This window comes from Leptopilina heterotoma, unplaced genomic scaffold (genome assembly GCF_015476425.1).
Source record: "Leptopilina heterotoma isolate Lh14 unplaced genomic scaffold, ASM1547642v1 Lhet_130, whole genome shotgun sequence".
NCBI lineage: Eukaryota > Metazoa > Arthropoda > Insecta > Hymenoptera > Figitidae > Leptopilina > Leptopilina heterotoma.
The window spans coordinates 1,941,036-1,958,183 of NW_025110849.1; the positions used below are offsets into that span (position 1 = coordinate 1,941,036).

Here is a 17,148-nt window from a genome sequence, read left to right on the forward strand (position 1 = left end):
CGCCATCTAGCAGTGGCAGCAGGAACTACACTCGGTCGGTAAAACAGATTCCTACCTTATCGGTTGAGTCAAGATTTCTGTCAGGTCCCTACCTTACCGACTGATGATAAAGTAGAAATCTACATTACCGACCGTAGGTACTTAGCCGAGATCAGAACCTGCCCCAGAACCCCCCTAGCTATACTACTCTAAAAAAAAGAAACATATTATGTAATTAACGTTATCTTATGAAAATTGTATAATTAAACATTTATTTATATTTTTGTACACAATATTTTATGCATTTATTCGTAATTACAATTAATTAGCTTGATAATTTATTTTTCTCACAGACAATTACTCGACTAGATCCCAAATTCATAGCTCTACACTGTCAAGAAGTCGGTGGGAAAAATTACGAACAAAGTATGAGACATGTGGAGGAATTTGTTAGGTATGTGTGTTAATAAACTGTTTCTTCTGTAATGTAGAGAATAAAACTGAAAATAGAGATAAAACACTGTTGAATGTTAAGGTGCGGCAATTATATTCGTTGCTATAAAATGTATAAAATTGATGTAAACTGGTCCGCAGAGTTTACTTGGCAAATTGATTTAAAGTCGTCATTGAAAAGCTGTTTTAAACAGTTTGTACAATTGAAATTAAATTTACGATTTGGTGGTTTTGATATCTTGTTCATGTGTAGTTTGACCCAATTCTATTATATTCGTGTCTCTCTTTCTGTCTGAAACTTTCATGAATAGATAATTAACAACAGTGGCGGATCCAAGGGGGTGGTCGCATTTTTTGCGAACAATTCTTTTCAGACGTTTTTGTCATTTGTCAAGCTGAAGAAATGAAAAAAATTAGAAATTTTATTAAATAATTTACGAATATAGAGTTGATACAGTAATATTAAACCTGTAAAACTAGTTTTCTCTCAATTTAAAGGCTTCTACTAAATGTCTTACATCAGTCGATATTAAATTAACGCATAAGATTATGCTAACATAATATTTGCAATAAGCTGAAGAAAAAATTCCATGTCTTTTTCATACATTATTGTTTATTTAATAGAAAATTAAGATGATATTAAATTATCAACACGTGTCTAATTATTCAATATATAATTTAATAAAGGTTGAAAAAGATAAGAATAGATTATCTAACAAGCTATGCTTGAGTGAGTTACTTCAAAGGATACGCACTGAATAAAACCGATAAATGTGTAGAGCACAAAAGAAATATGACAGTAGAAAAAAAACAATGAAATTTTTTCGATATTCAATAATTTACCTTCAGCAATTTTCCAAGTCAAAATTTTTTTTTTTATAAAACCTGGCTATTTTTACAGTATTTTATTTATTGCAAGCTACATAGACTGTTGCAGTAATTTTCTAATGACTTTAATATCAATATTATTATAATAGAGCAATCGCATATACGATAATTTTTATTGTAAATTCAAAGGTTATTAATGTCTTCTGAAGAATTAAGGCTGTTTGATAAAGTTCGTGTTTATCTCGACGAGGACTTTTCGTCGCCTGAGCACTTCACGGTAGAAAAACAATTAATTACAAAAAACTCAATTTTTCAAATAAAATTTCAAGCATATTAACGTTAACATTTTACAGGCTCTTGGAAACTTTTATTTTGTGCACGACTCATTGAAAGATGTATTTCTGTGGGATTTTAAAGGTAATTGAGTATTTATGTATTAAGTATAAATGTACAGGCAGGGCTCGAACTAGGTCCGTAAATTTTCTTCAAGTCCGTAAAAGTCATTTTGTTTTAAAAAAGTAAAATAAATTGAATTTCTGCAATCAAATTCTTCGCAAAAATTCAATTTATGTTCAAAAATGTTTTAATTCTTCTCAAAATTTCAATTACCTTCAGAAATATTAAAATTCTTCTCCGAAATTCTTTAATTATTTTCAAAAATTTTAATACAATTCCAGACAAAATTTTAATTATTTTCAAAATTTTTCCTCAATTATATGATTTTTAATATTTATTATTTTAATAAATTTTTCCAAAAGAATTCAATTATTTAAACAAAATTTGATAAAATTCTACGCAAACATTTAATTATTTTCAAAAAATAATAAAAATTTTACAGAAACTCAATTATTTACAAATTTTTTATTTTCTTTTTTTTTATATATAAATAATAAAACTTTTACAGCGATTCAATTATTATTTTCGTAAATAATAAAATTCTTTTTAGGAAAATGAATTTTATTTAAAATTTTAGATTATAATTGAATATTAAAAGTATTATAGCGTGAATTTTTAGAAATACTTGAAAATTTGAAAAGGTTTCATATTAAAATCTTTGAAAGTTTGAATTATTCATACTTTTAACTAACAATTCTATAGAAGAATTAATTTTTTTGAAAACGTTTAATTGAATTTTACTTGAAATTATTTTTTTGAAGCTTTTATTTTCTAATATATATTTAATTGAGAAATACCCGAATAATTGAAATTTTGAAAAATTGAATTGTAAATAAATTTGAAAATTCTCAAAGACTTTTTTTAAAATATTAGATTTATAGAAGAATTTTAGTTAAAAACACTAAAACAAATTGAATTTTGGAGAAGTTACAAATTATTGCAGAAATTCAATTATTTCCATAAATAATAAAACTCATCGCAGAATTTCAGTTATTTTTAATACAATTTTAATGGAACTTCTCGAAAAAAGTCATTATTCTTAAAAATTTTAATCAAATTTATCAGAGAAATTCAATTATTTTAAAAACCTTTGATACAATTTATTTATTAGAATTTAAGTATTATTTTCAATACATTTTTAATTGAATTTCTTTAAAGAATTAAATTGTTTTCAAAAATTTTAATGAAATTTTTTGTAACAATTCAATTTTTTAAAAATAATTTTATTAAAATTCTTCGTAGAAATATAATTATTTTCAAAAATTTGTCAAAATTTGATTATTTTCAATGTCTACTATTCCAATAAAAGTTCACAAAAAATTTAAATTATTTAAAAAGAAAATTTTAATAAAATACATCTAAAGAATTCAATTATTTTCAAAAGTAATATAATTCTTCGCAGAAATTGAATTATGTTAAAAAATTTACAAAAATTTTCGCCAAACTTTCAATTATCTTTAAAAATAATAAAAATTTTCTCCGACATTCAATTATTTTCAAAAATTTTAATAAAATTCTTGGCAGAATTACAATTATTTTTAATACAATTTTCATCAAATTTCTCGAAAAATGAAATTATTCTTTAAATTTTTATTAAAATTTGTCAAGAGAATTCAAATAATTTAAAACTTTGTTGATAAAATTCTTTATGAAAATTCAATTATCCAATGAATCATTTATTTTTGTATTTAAATAATTGAATTCTAATAGAATTTTTTTTAATATGTAAAAATTGATTTAAAAATGAATTTCAGTTAAAATTTAGATAATAATTGAATATTATAATCAATAAAGCGTGAATTTTAAGATATAATTAAATTTTGAAATTAATTTATTTGAAAAAGTTTAATTAAATTTTTTTTATTTTATTTGAAGTTTTTATTTTCGAATATATGAAGAATTTACGAATAATTATTGGTAAAATTGAATATTGTAAATAAGTGGATTTGAAAATTGTCAAAGAACTTTTTTGAAAATTATTCAAAATAGTGCATTTATAGAAGAATTTTAGTTAAAAACAAAAAAAAAGTTAATTTTGAAAAAGTTACAAATTATTACAAAAATGCAATTATTTTTAAGAGTAATAATATTCTTCGCAAAAATTAAATATTGTACAAAAATAATAAAATTCTTCTTAGGGATTCAATTATTTTCACAAATATTAAAATTCATCGCAGAATTTCAAATATTTTTAATACCTATAATTTTATTCAAATTTCTCGAAAAATGTAATTATTCTTGAAAATTTTATTAAGATTCGTCGAAAGAATTCAATTATTTAAAAATTTGTTTGTGACATTTTTTACGGGAATTGAATTTTAAGAAACATTCAATTATTCAGTACCTAAATTATTTATATTTGTATATTTAAATAATTGAATTCTAGTAGAATTTTTTAATAAAAATTGATTTAAAAATAAATTTCAGCTAAAATTTTAAATTATAATTGAATATTAAAAGCAGTATAGCGTGGATTTTTAGAAATAATTGAATTTTGAAATTAGTTTTTTTGAAAAAGTTTAATTGAATTTAATTAATTTTAAGTCCATAAGTATATCCGTATTTTTAAATACTTTCACTGGTTCGAGCCCTGTGTACAGGGGAGCTAGAGTCGGGTAAGTTCGTTTTGGGTTTGTTTTGGAACCAAAAAAATTTATTGTAGAATTATTTTTAAAGAATGATTTCAATACATCATTCTTTTTCAATTATAACACAATATTCTTAAAAATAATTTTAAAAAAACTTTATTCTTTCTTCGAGCTGGTTTAATAATGTTTTTTATGTGCTTTTATTATACTTTGCATTTGGAAAATTTCTTCTTTCACTTAATAAACTATGCTATGTTTTTGCTCAATAGTTATAAAATTATGTTTTATATTATGATGAATTATGTGGCATTTATGCTTAGATACACATTATGCTGCTTTGCAACTAAAATTATGCTTTTTAATGCTTTCGCAAATTGTAATATTATTATTGATTAAAAAAATATACTTTTTAATGTGAATTTTAACACTAGTAGACGATATTTTTGAAATTTATGCTTTTGTGCTCAAGCATTAAGTTCCGCTCTTACCCGACTCTCCCCTATACTTTAATTAATGAATTATTTTGTTGAACAAAGTTAAAAAATTAATAACTAATAATAGTAATAAAAATTTTCATTGCATTATATAGATGGCGAATTTTTGCCAGTTAACGGAAAAGAAGTGCATTCGGGAAATATTGAAACAGTATCAACTAAGGAAAAAGCAAAGTTTCCTCAGGACTTTTTCCCAGAGTGCAAGTGGTCTAGAAAAGGATTTTTGCGGACAAGATGGAGTATCAGTGGAACAATTTTTGATCTGATCAATATACATCTATTCCACGATGCGAGTAATTTTATCGCCATGGAAACAGTAATTATCCTTGTTATTTTAAATACCAAAATACCTTTTGTAACTTAGTTACAAATTTTAAAAATAGTAAATCATTTCATTTGGCTTTTATTTCGCAGTTTCCGTCAGTGTATAGTAAAACGCGAAGGAGAGCCCTGGAACATACTCTAGAAAGGTTTCATAACGACCAGTATCCAAACGCCCCTTATTTTGTATTCGGGGATTTTAATTTTAGAACTGATACTGCCAGTGTTATAAAAGTAAGTAATTTCTCTTATATTATTTTAAATTGAATAAGCATTATATTCAATTAGAAAGTGTATGACTTTACTTTTAGTTTTTATTTACGTAGATTTTCCGAAAAGATTAAATATTAATGTAATACACTCCGAAGAAAGGTGTATGAAGTAAATAAAAAATTGTAGGTTATGTTTGAAATTTTTTCAATGAAATTACATAAAGGGGATCAACTCTCAATATAAACTATCTTTTATTAATTAAAAGACAAACGTAACCTCAAGGTGATTTGCTTCTTAGGTATCTTTCTTCGGAGCGCGTCCCAAATATTTTCTTTTTATTAATTTGCAGAAACTTACGGAAGACACACGAGAAAGTAAAACTTCCGCTAAAGGCAGTATCTCGAAAATGCAATTCCGAAATAATGACGACTCTGTTGTTTTAACACTGGGGAAGAAAGAGTTTTCTCACTACAAACATCAAAATGTTTTCATTGAAAATGAGGGCCAGTGGGTAAGTACAATAAAATTTTTAAGTTTTATTATAGTGCTATATTAATATTTGTCATTCATGTTTTATAACATATAACACATCAAAGAATAGAAAAAACATAAAGTTATTGCACACTATATTATGAGTCATTCCATTATTATATTTCGACTGACGTCGTTGCCCACTAATTTTAAAAAATTGGACAAGTGCGAGTTGCACTCGCACTGCAATGGCGGTTCCGTACACAAATATTAAAACAATACTTCCAACATTTATCGGTAATTGGTAGAATTAAAAAAATGTATTAAAATTATTTGATAAAAAAAAATTTAAGTTATATAAAAAATGTCACAATTAAGAAAAAACTAGGAATTTATAGTTTTAAGTACAGTAAATTGAAAAATTAATAAAATAAATTGTTTAAACAATGTTCAAATATTTAATTTTTTGTTTTTCTTTGATACTTAAATGTGGTAGTTACAAGAAAATGCACAATACAGAAAACTAGAAATTTCTAACCCCAAGTACAATTTATGAAAAATGTAACAACAATTAATTGTTTAGACAATGTTTAATTAATTATTTTCTTTTATCATTAGCAGATGTTTTACTCATGACAAATTGCACAATTATTGTGAAAAAACTAGAAATTTCTAGCCCTAAGTGCAGATTTAAAAAAATAACAACAATTAATTGTTTAAACAAGTTAATAAATTGTTAGGTATACTTTTTTCATACATCAGAAACACTCAAACATTATTTTAATAGGTTTTTTAATTAATTTTATTAATTAATGAAGCTAAAAAAAATATTTTTAAGATTTTATGATTTTTTAATGCTTATTGTTATTAACATAAATATTTATGTTTTTTGAACAAATGTAAAATACCAATTTTTTCTTTTTGGTAATACTTGGGCATTAAATAAGGAACAATATTCAATTTTGAAAAATAAAATAACAGATCGAGAAGTTGCATTTATTTTCATTTGTTTAAATAGTTTATAATTTTATCAAATTACGTTAAATTTTAAAATGAAAAATGTCAATCGCAAACCGTGTTATTTTTATATAATCATACCAAAAATCATTAAATTTTACTTATTACTTTATTAAAAAAAAAAACTTTTCTAAATTCATGCAAAAAAGTTTGTTTAACAATATGTACAACAAAAAAACGAATTTTGCAAAACTGTTCAACTTGTATTTTTTATTTAAAACAGAAAAACATAAATTTCATGAAAAATATTGACCACACACTTTTAAAAATCTGACTTTAACTTTACAACAAAAAGATTGAAAAGATCATGTTTTAATATCACAAAGTGTGAATATTTGCAATTTATTAGATTAAAGATTTTAATCAATCCAATGATATGACCAGTGGAATCTTTCCAAGCTTTTTTTTTGAAATTTTAAGGGAAGCTCTTGTGAGGCTCGAAATGATCAGGACTTTTTCTTCCACCTGGCTTGAAATCAATTATTTATTAAACTTATTTTGAAATTTAATAAATTTTCGTTTCAATTACAGCTTAAGGAATATGACAAAGAACTTGACGATTTCAACGGAAGACTCTTTGAATTCCCGATAAAATTCATTCCAAGTTATCCTTTCGAGGAGGACATTCAGGAAGGAGCAAATTACATGCAAACTAGAGTACCGGCCTGGTGTGATCGGATTTTACTGAGTTCCACTGCCAAACAACTAGTTCAAAATGTAATTACAATCTTGCGCTTCTTTCATTCCGAAAAAGAGGTAAATAAAAGACTCTCAAATAATTTTCACTTTTTAACTGAGTTCAGATTCAACCAAATGATGTGGAATATGGAATAATAGGTCCAACAAAATGTATGGGGGATCATAAGGTACGTTGAGAGTTTCTTTGATTCTGCGAGGCCAATACATATTAATGTTTTATGGTCGCCAGATTTTTTTCCAATAATACATCTTCTTAAATAACAATAAAACATTCATTTGCGAAAACTTGGAAAGAAATTGAAGAGGATGCAAAAAATATAGACTACATATTTATAATTATGTATTATTTATATTATATAGTATATTTTATTTATTATTTAATTTCAGTTATTGATAGAGGTTTAATCTATAATTTTTTTAAAATAATAAATAGTAAATAAATATACATATACTATACCCAAGTATAAATCTATCGATTTTTGAAGGATTAAATATCTATATTAGTATAAAAATTTCTATCTGGGAACATAAACTTACGTATTTCTTTATTCTCATTCTGATGATTCATTGTTTAATGATTATGGTGCAGCCTGTTTTTCTGGAGTTTCGAATGAATATCTAAACACTAAGGTACCTATCTGTAAACTTCTCTGTCTATATTCATGTCTTTGTTCACCCTCGTTCTTCATATGTTTCCATTTTTCCTTTTATAAGCATATATATATATATATATATACTTAAGTTCACGAATCATCATAATTATAATATTCGCGCTTGCTCAATGTAGTGTTGTATTTAATTTATTACCTAATTAAAACAAATTTTCATATATATATATATTGATTTTTACCTTTTTTTTCTCTTCTATCGTTATCATGGAATAGCCAATTTTCTTGACATATTCTCGTTTCTATTAATAAACTGTTAAGTTATGACTTTTCTCAATCTAATATTCAATATTTACATTTATAAATTTTCAAAGCGCGCTTTTCGAGCCACTTAAATTTAGAAATTGTTTTCACCTGATCAAGACTAAGTTTAAAAAAAATTTTAAAACATTCTTTTGTCATTCCGGGAATTTTGTTTTTCGAGATGAATATTTATGTTTTATTATAAAATTTTTTAATTACAAAAATGAAAGCTTCTCATGGTGTCTACTGACTGGGAAAACTGAAAATTAATCATGAATTTATCGTTAATCGAGAATTTGAGAAACGCGTTTAATGTATAGATAAGATTTTAATTGTTCAATATAAGATTAATACAGTAATTGTCTAGTGTTTTAGTGTTTAAATTAACCCATTAATGCCCATGGGCATACTAATAAATACTGACGCAAACCAACTATTGGAATTAGGACGTTAGGTCGAAAACGTGAAGAAACACATTTAAAATATTTTTTTAAAATTTGTTTAAACAAGTTTTTTTGTTTATTTATAATAATTTTAAAGACACCAACAAACATTTCTTTTCTCGCAGTACAATAAACAGCACTGTTATTGGTTTTAATTGATTATAAACCACCCCTCACCTATAAAACTACCCTTAAATTTTATTCAAAAGTGTTTAAAAAATATTTAAAGATTCTGCTAACTTCAAAATGATTTATAAACATTCTTTTATTGCTTTAAAATTTATAACAAAAGTAAATAACCCATTAAAAACAACCACTAAATTACACAACTACTCTTAAAAGTTTACTTTATTTATTTACATAAAAAAATTTATGACATCCTAGACGCTTGAAAATTGTACAAGAATATTTATTTAACATTTCAAAATTTGCAATAATAGTTTGCGCTTCCTTAACAAATTCGTTAAATTTTTAATAAATAGGTCGCCATATTGCATCCGTCATTTTAAATTTTGAAAAATTCAGACCGAATTCGTAATCAGCATTCTTGAAAACCGCTAAGTGATAAGTTTCAAGGAAATTCGTCAAATTTTAAAAAAATTTACTGCCATATATTGAATCCGCGCTTTTGAATTTTAAGAAATTAATACCAGATATCATTTATCCGAACTGTTATTTTATCGAAATGTCACTTTTGCGAATTGTTATTTTTACGAATTGCCACTTTTGCGAAAAGTCATTTTTGCGAAGTATCATTTTTACGAATAGTTATTGTTCGGAAATGTCATTTTTTCGAATTGTCATTTTTACGAAATGTCAGTTTTGCGAAACGCCATTTTTACGAATTGTCATTTTTGCGAATTGTCATTTATGCGAACTGCTATTTTTTCGAATTGTCATTTTAACGAAATGTCACTGTTACGAATTGTCATTTTAGCGAAAATTGCTATAGTAAATCTATATATGGATACAAGTTTACTATAGCAATTTTCGCAAAAATGGCAATTCGTAACAGTGACATTTCGTAAAAATGACAATTCGAAAAAATAGCAGTTCGCAAAAATGACAATTCGCAAAAATGACTTTTCGCAAAAATGACAATTCGTAAAAATGGCGTTTCGCAATACTGACATTTCGTAAAAATGACAATTTGAAAAAATGACATTTCGGAACAATAACGATTCGTAAAAAATGACAATTCGTAAAAATGATATTTCGCAAAAAAGACTTTTCGCAAAAGTGGCAATTCGTAAATATGTCGATTCGCAAAAGTGACATTTCGTTAAAATAAAAGTTCGGATAAATAATATTCGGTAAAATGACATTTGGGGAATAATCATGCGCCTCTTGGCAGCCATATTTAAGCCGACATTTTAAATTTTAAAAAATTGATACTGAAAGAAATACTTGATTGTTTACAAAGAAAATCTAGAATACCACGCTCAAATATTATATGCGTTTGTAGTTATTTTATTCCTGATATGTTAACATCTGGCACTACTTAATTCAAGAACATTAATAAATTCATCACTCTTTATCGGCAATTACGTATTTTAAGTCTGAACTTCAAAATTCAATATGGAAGATCCAATATGGCGGCCGATTTCTTAATAAATTTAACGGATTTGCCTAAAACTTGTTACTTAGGGGTTTTTAGGGTTGCTAATTACGGACCTTGTGTTAATTTTTCAAACTTCAGAATAAATCCAATATGGCGGCCTATTTTTTGAAAAACTCAACAAATTTGATGGAAATTCGTTACCGGAGGGTTTTTGGTGTGCAGCTTATTACGAACCCTTATAATTAATTAAAACCAATAAGAGTTCCGTTTATTGTACTGCGAAAAAAAAATTTTTTTATTGTCTTTGAAATTATAAAATAAACAAGAAAAATTAGTTAAAAAAATTTAAAAAAATATTTTAAATGTGTTTCTTCACATTAATGGTATTAACGGGTTAATGGATATGTCACCTTTAAAAACTTCTTAGTTTATAGAAGGTATTAATTTTTAATGTTAATGTATATAGTAAATGAACAATTATAAACTTAAAAAATGTAAAATTAAAAGTAAATTTTATATAAATAATAAAAATTTAATTATTTATTATTTCTTTCATTGTTAATTACTAATTACAAGATTACACATTATAAGTAATCGGTTATCTGAAAGAAAGAGAGACGAAGAGGGAAAGTGGAGGAGAGTCAATAAATTTCTGATAATACATACATAATAAATTGAATAAAATGTTAGACATAATTTGAGAAACCGGCACGAAATTGAAATAAGGACATTTTCTTGATAACGATAGGCTAGAGTCTGAGAGTACAAGTAAAATCCTTTTTACGTATTAGTGCACCAAGAAAAAGTAAAATAACCCTTTTTGAAGTAAGATATTAAAAATGAGTAAAACTGACTAAAGACAGAGTAATATACCTCCTTGTATTAGGTATTATATTAGAAACTTCCAAAGTAAGAAAGAGATTCAAAGAATTCCTTTTTTTGTTTTCCTTAATTTGTGTTTCTTGACAAACGATTACATCTCCATCGTGCATTTTCCCTTTGCAGCCAGTCTACCTGAAAGTTAATCTCGCCTTGAACGCAGGTATGATAAACTGCTGCAACTTACAAAACATTGCTCAATTTTGCTTTCGAGTGCCAGACAATTACTTGGACTTAGTATCCTTGTTGCCTGTTAGCCGTAGTTGTGCCAAATCATTCGCCACCGATCGCTCGTCTAATTTCTTGCACGCAACACCTATTAAGCATGATCCTTACACACCAGACAGTATGGAAAGTCCAAGCCCCAATACAATGGCAGCTGTCGGATATACCCCCAATTTAGAGTTAGAATCGTCCGAAAAATCAGTTTCGCCAGCACTGCTAAAATTGAAATTGGAAGAAATCGCCATGATCGCGACTCAAGAGGCTGTGGATTCCGAACAGGAGATTGAAATTACCAACGACTTGCGAAGAAATCGTAGCAACAGTGACGTTTCTTGGCAGAAGAAGAAACCTTGCGAAGGTGACAGTGATCATGGATTTCATTCCTATGACAACATTTTTTCGAAATCGAATGCCCTCTTGGAATTGGAGAATCGCGAAATTCCGCAGATTAAGATTATCAACGCGAGTAACATGGTGTCGAACGAGAGTTGTTGCACCGAACATGCTAGAACCAAATCGGAAAGTGTTGAGGGATCTTTGGATGAAAAAGTCGACGGTAGGAGTCAACAAACTACGAATGAGATTCTTGTCTCTCACATTAACAGTTTCACGATAAACGACATCCCTTACAATGACGAATCTTACAAAGTGAAGATTAAAATTGATAAATCAACGCAGACGGAGAAGGCGACTTACATCGAAAATGGCAACGATCAAAGTGCCAATCCACTTCCGTTGTCCGAACAACCGTTGAAAACTAAACGAAAACGAAGACGAAGGATTCATGATCCGAATATGACACATGAAGAATCTGACGGAGAGGTTGAAAATTTAAATACCAACCAGGATTCGACTAAACAGACAAGAAAATTAAAATTAAAGAAGAATTGCAAAAGGGTAAATGACAAAAGCAGAAGAGACACTTTCATTGAGAAGGAGCGTAAACGCTGTTGTGTTATTTCCTAATCACTTTTTTTGCACACACAAACTTTATTTCATTCAAATACTTAATCGGTTATTTAGTATCAAATAATTATTGTTTAAAAGTCAGTTAAACGGTTTTACAACCAAATAAATTTTATCTCCTCGTACCATTTAATTGCGCCTTAAATAATAATTACTTGATACAAGAAAATTTATTTATTATTTTTTATAGTGCTTAAAGTAAAGTTTCCGATTATTTGAATAAAATATTTTTTTATCTAAATTATTTACCTTGGAGTTATTTTTCTTAGAGTAGAATTATTTTTTATGGCAATTTTTTAAAACTTTACAGTATATAAGAATAAACCAGAGAACCAATAACCATTCAATAAACCAGAGAAAGTATTTAAAAATATACGGACTTTAAGAACCAAAAATTAAAAATTACGGACCAATTACTGACAAAAATATAAGCAGTCCGAGTCAAATAAGAGAACATTTTACTTCAAACTATAATTCAATTTTACATAACTATAAAACAACTTCAAATAATATAAAAAAATTCAATTAAACTTTTTCAAAAAAATTAATTCCAAAATTCAATTATTTCTTAAAATTCACGCTATATTGCTTTTAATATTCAATTATTATCTAAAATTCGAACTAAAATTCATTTTTAAATCAATTTTTATTAAAAAAAATTCTACTAGAATTTAATTACTTAAATACAAAAATAAATAATTCATTGGATAATTAAATGTTTTTTAAAATTTAATTTTCATAAAAAATTTTATCAACAAAGTTTTAAATAATTGAATTCTCTTGACAAATTTTAATAAAAATTTAAAGAATAATTTCATTTTTCGAAAAATTTGATTAAAATTGAATTAAAAATAATTGAAATTCTGCAGTGAGTTTTATTTTGTGAGAAAATAATTGAATCCCTAAGAAGAATTTTATTAATTTTGAACAATATTTAATTTTTGCGAAGAAAATAATTACTTTTGAAAATAATTGAATTTCTGCAATAATTTGTAAATTTTAGAAAATTGAATTTTTTTACTAAACATCTTCAAAATCAACTATTTTAATAAAATTTCTCAAAAGAATTCAATTATTTAAAAAAAATTTAATAAAATTCGTTGCAAGAATTCAATTATTTTCATAAATAATAATATTCTTCACAAGATTTTAATTATTTAAAAAATGTAATAAAAATTCGTTGTTCCAAAAAAAATTCAATTAAACTTTGTCAAAAACATTAATTCCACAGAATTGTTATAATTAAAAATATGAAAAATTCAGATTTTCAAAGCTTTTAATTTAAAACCTTTTCAAAATTTTTTTATTTCTTAAAATTCACGCTATACTACTTTTAAAATTCAATTATAATCTAAAATTTTAACTGAAATACATTTTTAAATCAACGTTTATGAGAAAATTCTACGAGAATTGAAATATTATTTAAATACAAAAATAAATAATTTATTGAATAATTGCATGTTTTTCAAAATTGAATTCTCATAAAGAATTTTATCAAAACAATTTTAAATAACTGAATTCTTTCAATGAATTTTAATAAAATTTTTAAGAATAATTACATTTTTCGAGGAATTCGATTAAAATTGTACTAAAAATAATTAAAATTAAAATTTAGAAAAAAATTTATTATTATTGATAATAATTAAATGTTTGCGTACAATTTTATTAAAAATTTTTTTAAATAATTGAATTCTTTTGGAAAATTTTATGAAAATAGTAGATATTGAAAATCATTTAATTGAGAAAAATTTTTGGAAATAATTGAATTTCGGAGAAAAATTTAATTATTTCTAAAGATAATTGAAATTTTGATAAGAATTTAAAAAAATTGTTGAACATAATTGAATTTCTGCGAAGAATTTTATTATTTTTGAAAATAATTGAATTTCTGCAATCATTTTTAACTTTTTCAAAATTTCCAAAATTATAAAGTACAATTTACGAATTTTTCGTCTTTTTTCTATCAAATTACGGACTTTACGGACTTTTTTTTCAAAAAAACGGACTTTTACGGATTTTAAGAAAATTTACGGACTTTTACGGGATTGACGGACCTAGTTCGAGCCCTGAGTAAGAATTATCTTTTATTTTGCTTTCATTTCTTTTCCTTATTTTATAAATTTTTCTCATTTTTAGTAGCTCTATATATTTATTATGGTCTTGGTAGTAATTCATATTCTTATTATTATACCCAGATAGCACAACAATTTTCAACAAGTTTTCACTGAAAATTTGCAACAAAATTGTCTAAACTTGCAGAAAATTTGGTTGAGTAAGAAAAAAAATAATTTTATGTGTTTTCTATGGTATAGTTGGGCCTGAGCATTATTTTTTTAGTCGCCTTTCCGCGAGTAAAGGCTTGCATGCAGAAAAAAGTTTTGAAACTTTTTTTGGAAACTTATTGCTGTAAATATTATGCAAGTTTGCTGCTGAACTTTTCTGAAAACTTATCACGCAAAGACAAATTTTGCTATTTGTCACAAATCTGCTGCAGATTTGCAATGAAAAATGCTGAAAATTTTTAAACTATGTGTGTACGTTCATTCTCATCATACAGTGAGTTCTCGCGAGTCGTTCAACAGCTGATCAGTGTCCGATTAACGAGTCGTTCAATTTCTAGTATGCGCGCGCCGGTGCTCAATGCTGTGTAATTTAAACGAACCAAAGCCATTGAATATTGTGTCTTTCGGGGCGAAAAATATGTTTCACACATCCCTGAAACTGGCTTATGCGTTGAACGACTCGTGAGTTTTATGATCTTGAAAATTTTTGAGAACTGAACGACTCGCGAGAACTCACTGTATATGAGAAAATATTTGTATTATTGTCTGTTTTTAAATCTTATTTTTTTATTTTTACAAATAGTAGTAAAGTTTGTGATCAAAACAAGGTTAATTGTTAATTGGTTCAAATTTATAAGAATTATGTCTAATTTTTTATGTGGTACATATATAAGTAAAAGTCAATTAATTTAATTTAAAACTCAAACTACCAAGTCCATTCTAAAATTCATTTTAATAATTAATGAAAATATATTTTTGCATCACTAATCTTTGAAGTTGAATTTTACTTTCTGCACTAAAATTTATTTATTTATTGCGCTTTATTGTTTTTACTGGTTAATATGATTATTGTTACAAATTCAAGTAGTGGGAGAAGGTGCAAAAAATGTATGTCACTCGTATATAATTATACCATCTTGACACAAGGCACTGCAAAAATAGATAATTTATAATTGGTATCTTCCATCTTAGATTATAGAATATAGAATTATTAAAAAGAAAGTATCTTATTGATATCTAAGGTGCTTTATAGGTATATTTGATCAAAATATTTAAAGTATATCGCATAAATGAATTGAGGCTTAGATCAAGTACAGTGTTTATTTGAAAATTAGTAAAAAATTGATATCAATCTAAATTTGTAAATTATTAGATAAGTACAGTTTATTTTTTAGAATATGTGTGAAATAGATCTCACTGATATTTTTGTACAATTTTATACATATATAGGTATAAATAGTACCCAATGGGAAATGGCCATTTGTCTACCATTGGTGCATTAATGGCCCAATATTGGAAGCCATTGGTTTTCTCTAGGTTTATTATTGGCACCCAATAATGGACCACTAATGGTAAAATCGTGGGATGTCCACGCCGATGCCAATAATTGGCAAACCATTATTGGCACATTATTGGCTGCCATTAAAAAACCAATAATAAAAAAAAAAATTTTTTATTAAATTTTATTAAATAATAAATTTATTTATTTATTTAATAATTATTTTATTTATTATTATTTATTATTATTAAAAATATTAATTTTTTTAATTAATTATTTTATAGAAATGGGTATTATTTTCTATCACATCGAAATGTAAATAACCCATTCGTTCAGAGTCTAAAAATTATTTACCTCACATCCATCAGTGCAAAAATAGGAGAGGACGGGCAGAATAAAATTCTACAAATATTCGTGAGAATGCTGCCTCTTTATATACTATTCAAGTTTCATGTTAGTTGCGAGAGAGTTTGAAACAACACCTCCTACGGAGCGTTGAGCGAACTACATACTTACTACATGATAATTTCTGCAGCGTCGGTAAGTAATTGTATGTAGTTCGCTCAGCGCTCCGTAGGAGGTGTTGTTTCAAACTCTCTCGCAACTAACATGAAACTTGAAAAGTATATAAGGAGGCAGCATTCTCACGAATATTTGTAGAATTTTATTCTGCCCGTCCTCTCCTATTTTTGCACTGATGGATGTGAGGTAAATAATTTTTAGACTCTGAACGAATGGGTTATTCACATTTCGATGTGATAGAAAATAATAACCATTTCTATAACATAATTAATTAAAAAAATAATTATTTTTAATAATAATAAATAATAATAATAAATAAAGTAATTATTAAATAAATAAATTTATTATTTAATAAAATTTAATAAAAAAAATTTTTTTATTATTGGTTTTTTAATGGCAGCCAATAATGTGCCAATAATGGTTTGCCAATTATTGGCATCGGCGTGGACATCCCACGATTTTACCATTAGTGGTCCATTATTGGGTGCCAATAATGGGACAATAATGGAATGGTGGCTCTAGTGATGCATTTGAGCGAGATATACGAGAAATGAGAAAGAATGAGAAAATATCCCATTGTTTTGTTTTAAATCTCGTCTCATCTCATCTCATACTATCGAG

General features: G+C 25.9%; 1 protein-coding gene across 1 annotated transcript in view; it reads left to right on the forward strand.

Annotated features, from left to right (window-relative positions):
- Positions 1-12,688, forward strand: part of LOC122512993 (inositol polyphosphate-5-phosphatase A) — a 38,046-nt gene extending 25,358 nt beyond the window's left edge. The window contains exons 3-11 of the mRNA XM_043629208.1: positions 333-433; positions 1,450-1,537; positions 1,614-1,677; positions 4,834-5,054; positions 5,153-5,293; positions 5,622-5,783; positions 7,292-7,477; positions 7,564-7,626; positions 11,380-12,688. Of these exons, the coding sequence (XP_043485143.1) occupies positions 333-433; positions 1,450-1,537; positions 1,614-1,677; positions 4,834-5,054; positions 5,153-5,293; positions 5,622-5,783; positions 7,292-7,477; positions 7,564-7,626; positions 11,380-12,444 (2,091 nt within the window). The 3' untranslated portion in view covers positions 12,445-12,688. The remainder of the gene's footprint in view (positions 1-332; positions 434-1,449; positions 1,538-1,613; positions 1,678-4,833; positions 5,055-5,152; positions 5,294-5,621; positions 5,784-7,291; positions 7,478-7,563; positions 7,627-11,379) is intronic.
- Positions 12,689-17,148: the final 4,460 nt, after the last annotated feature.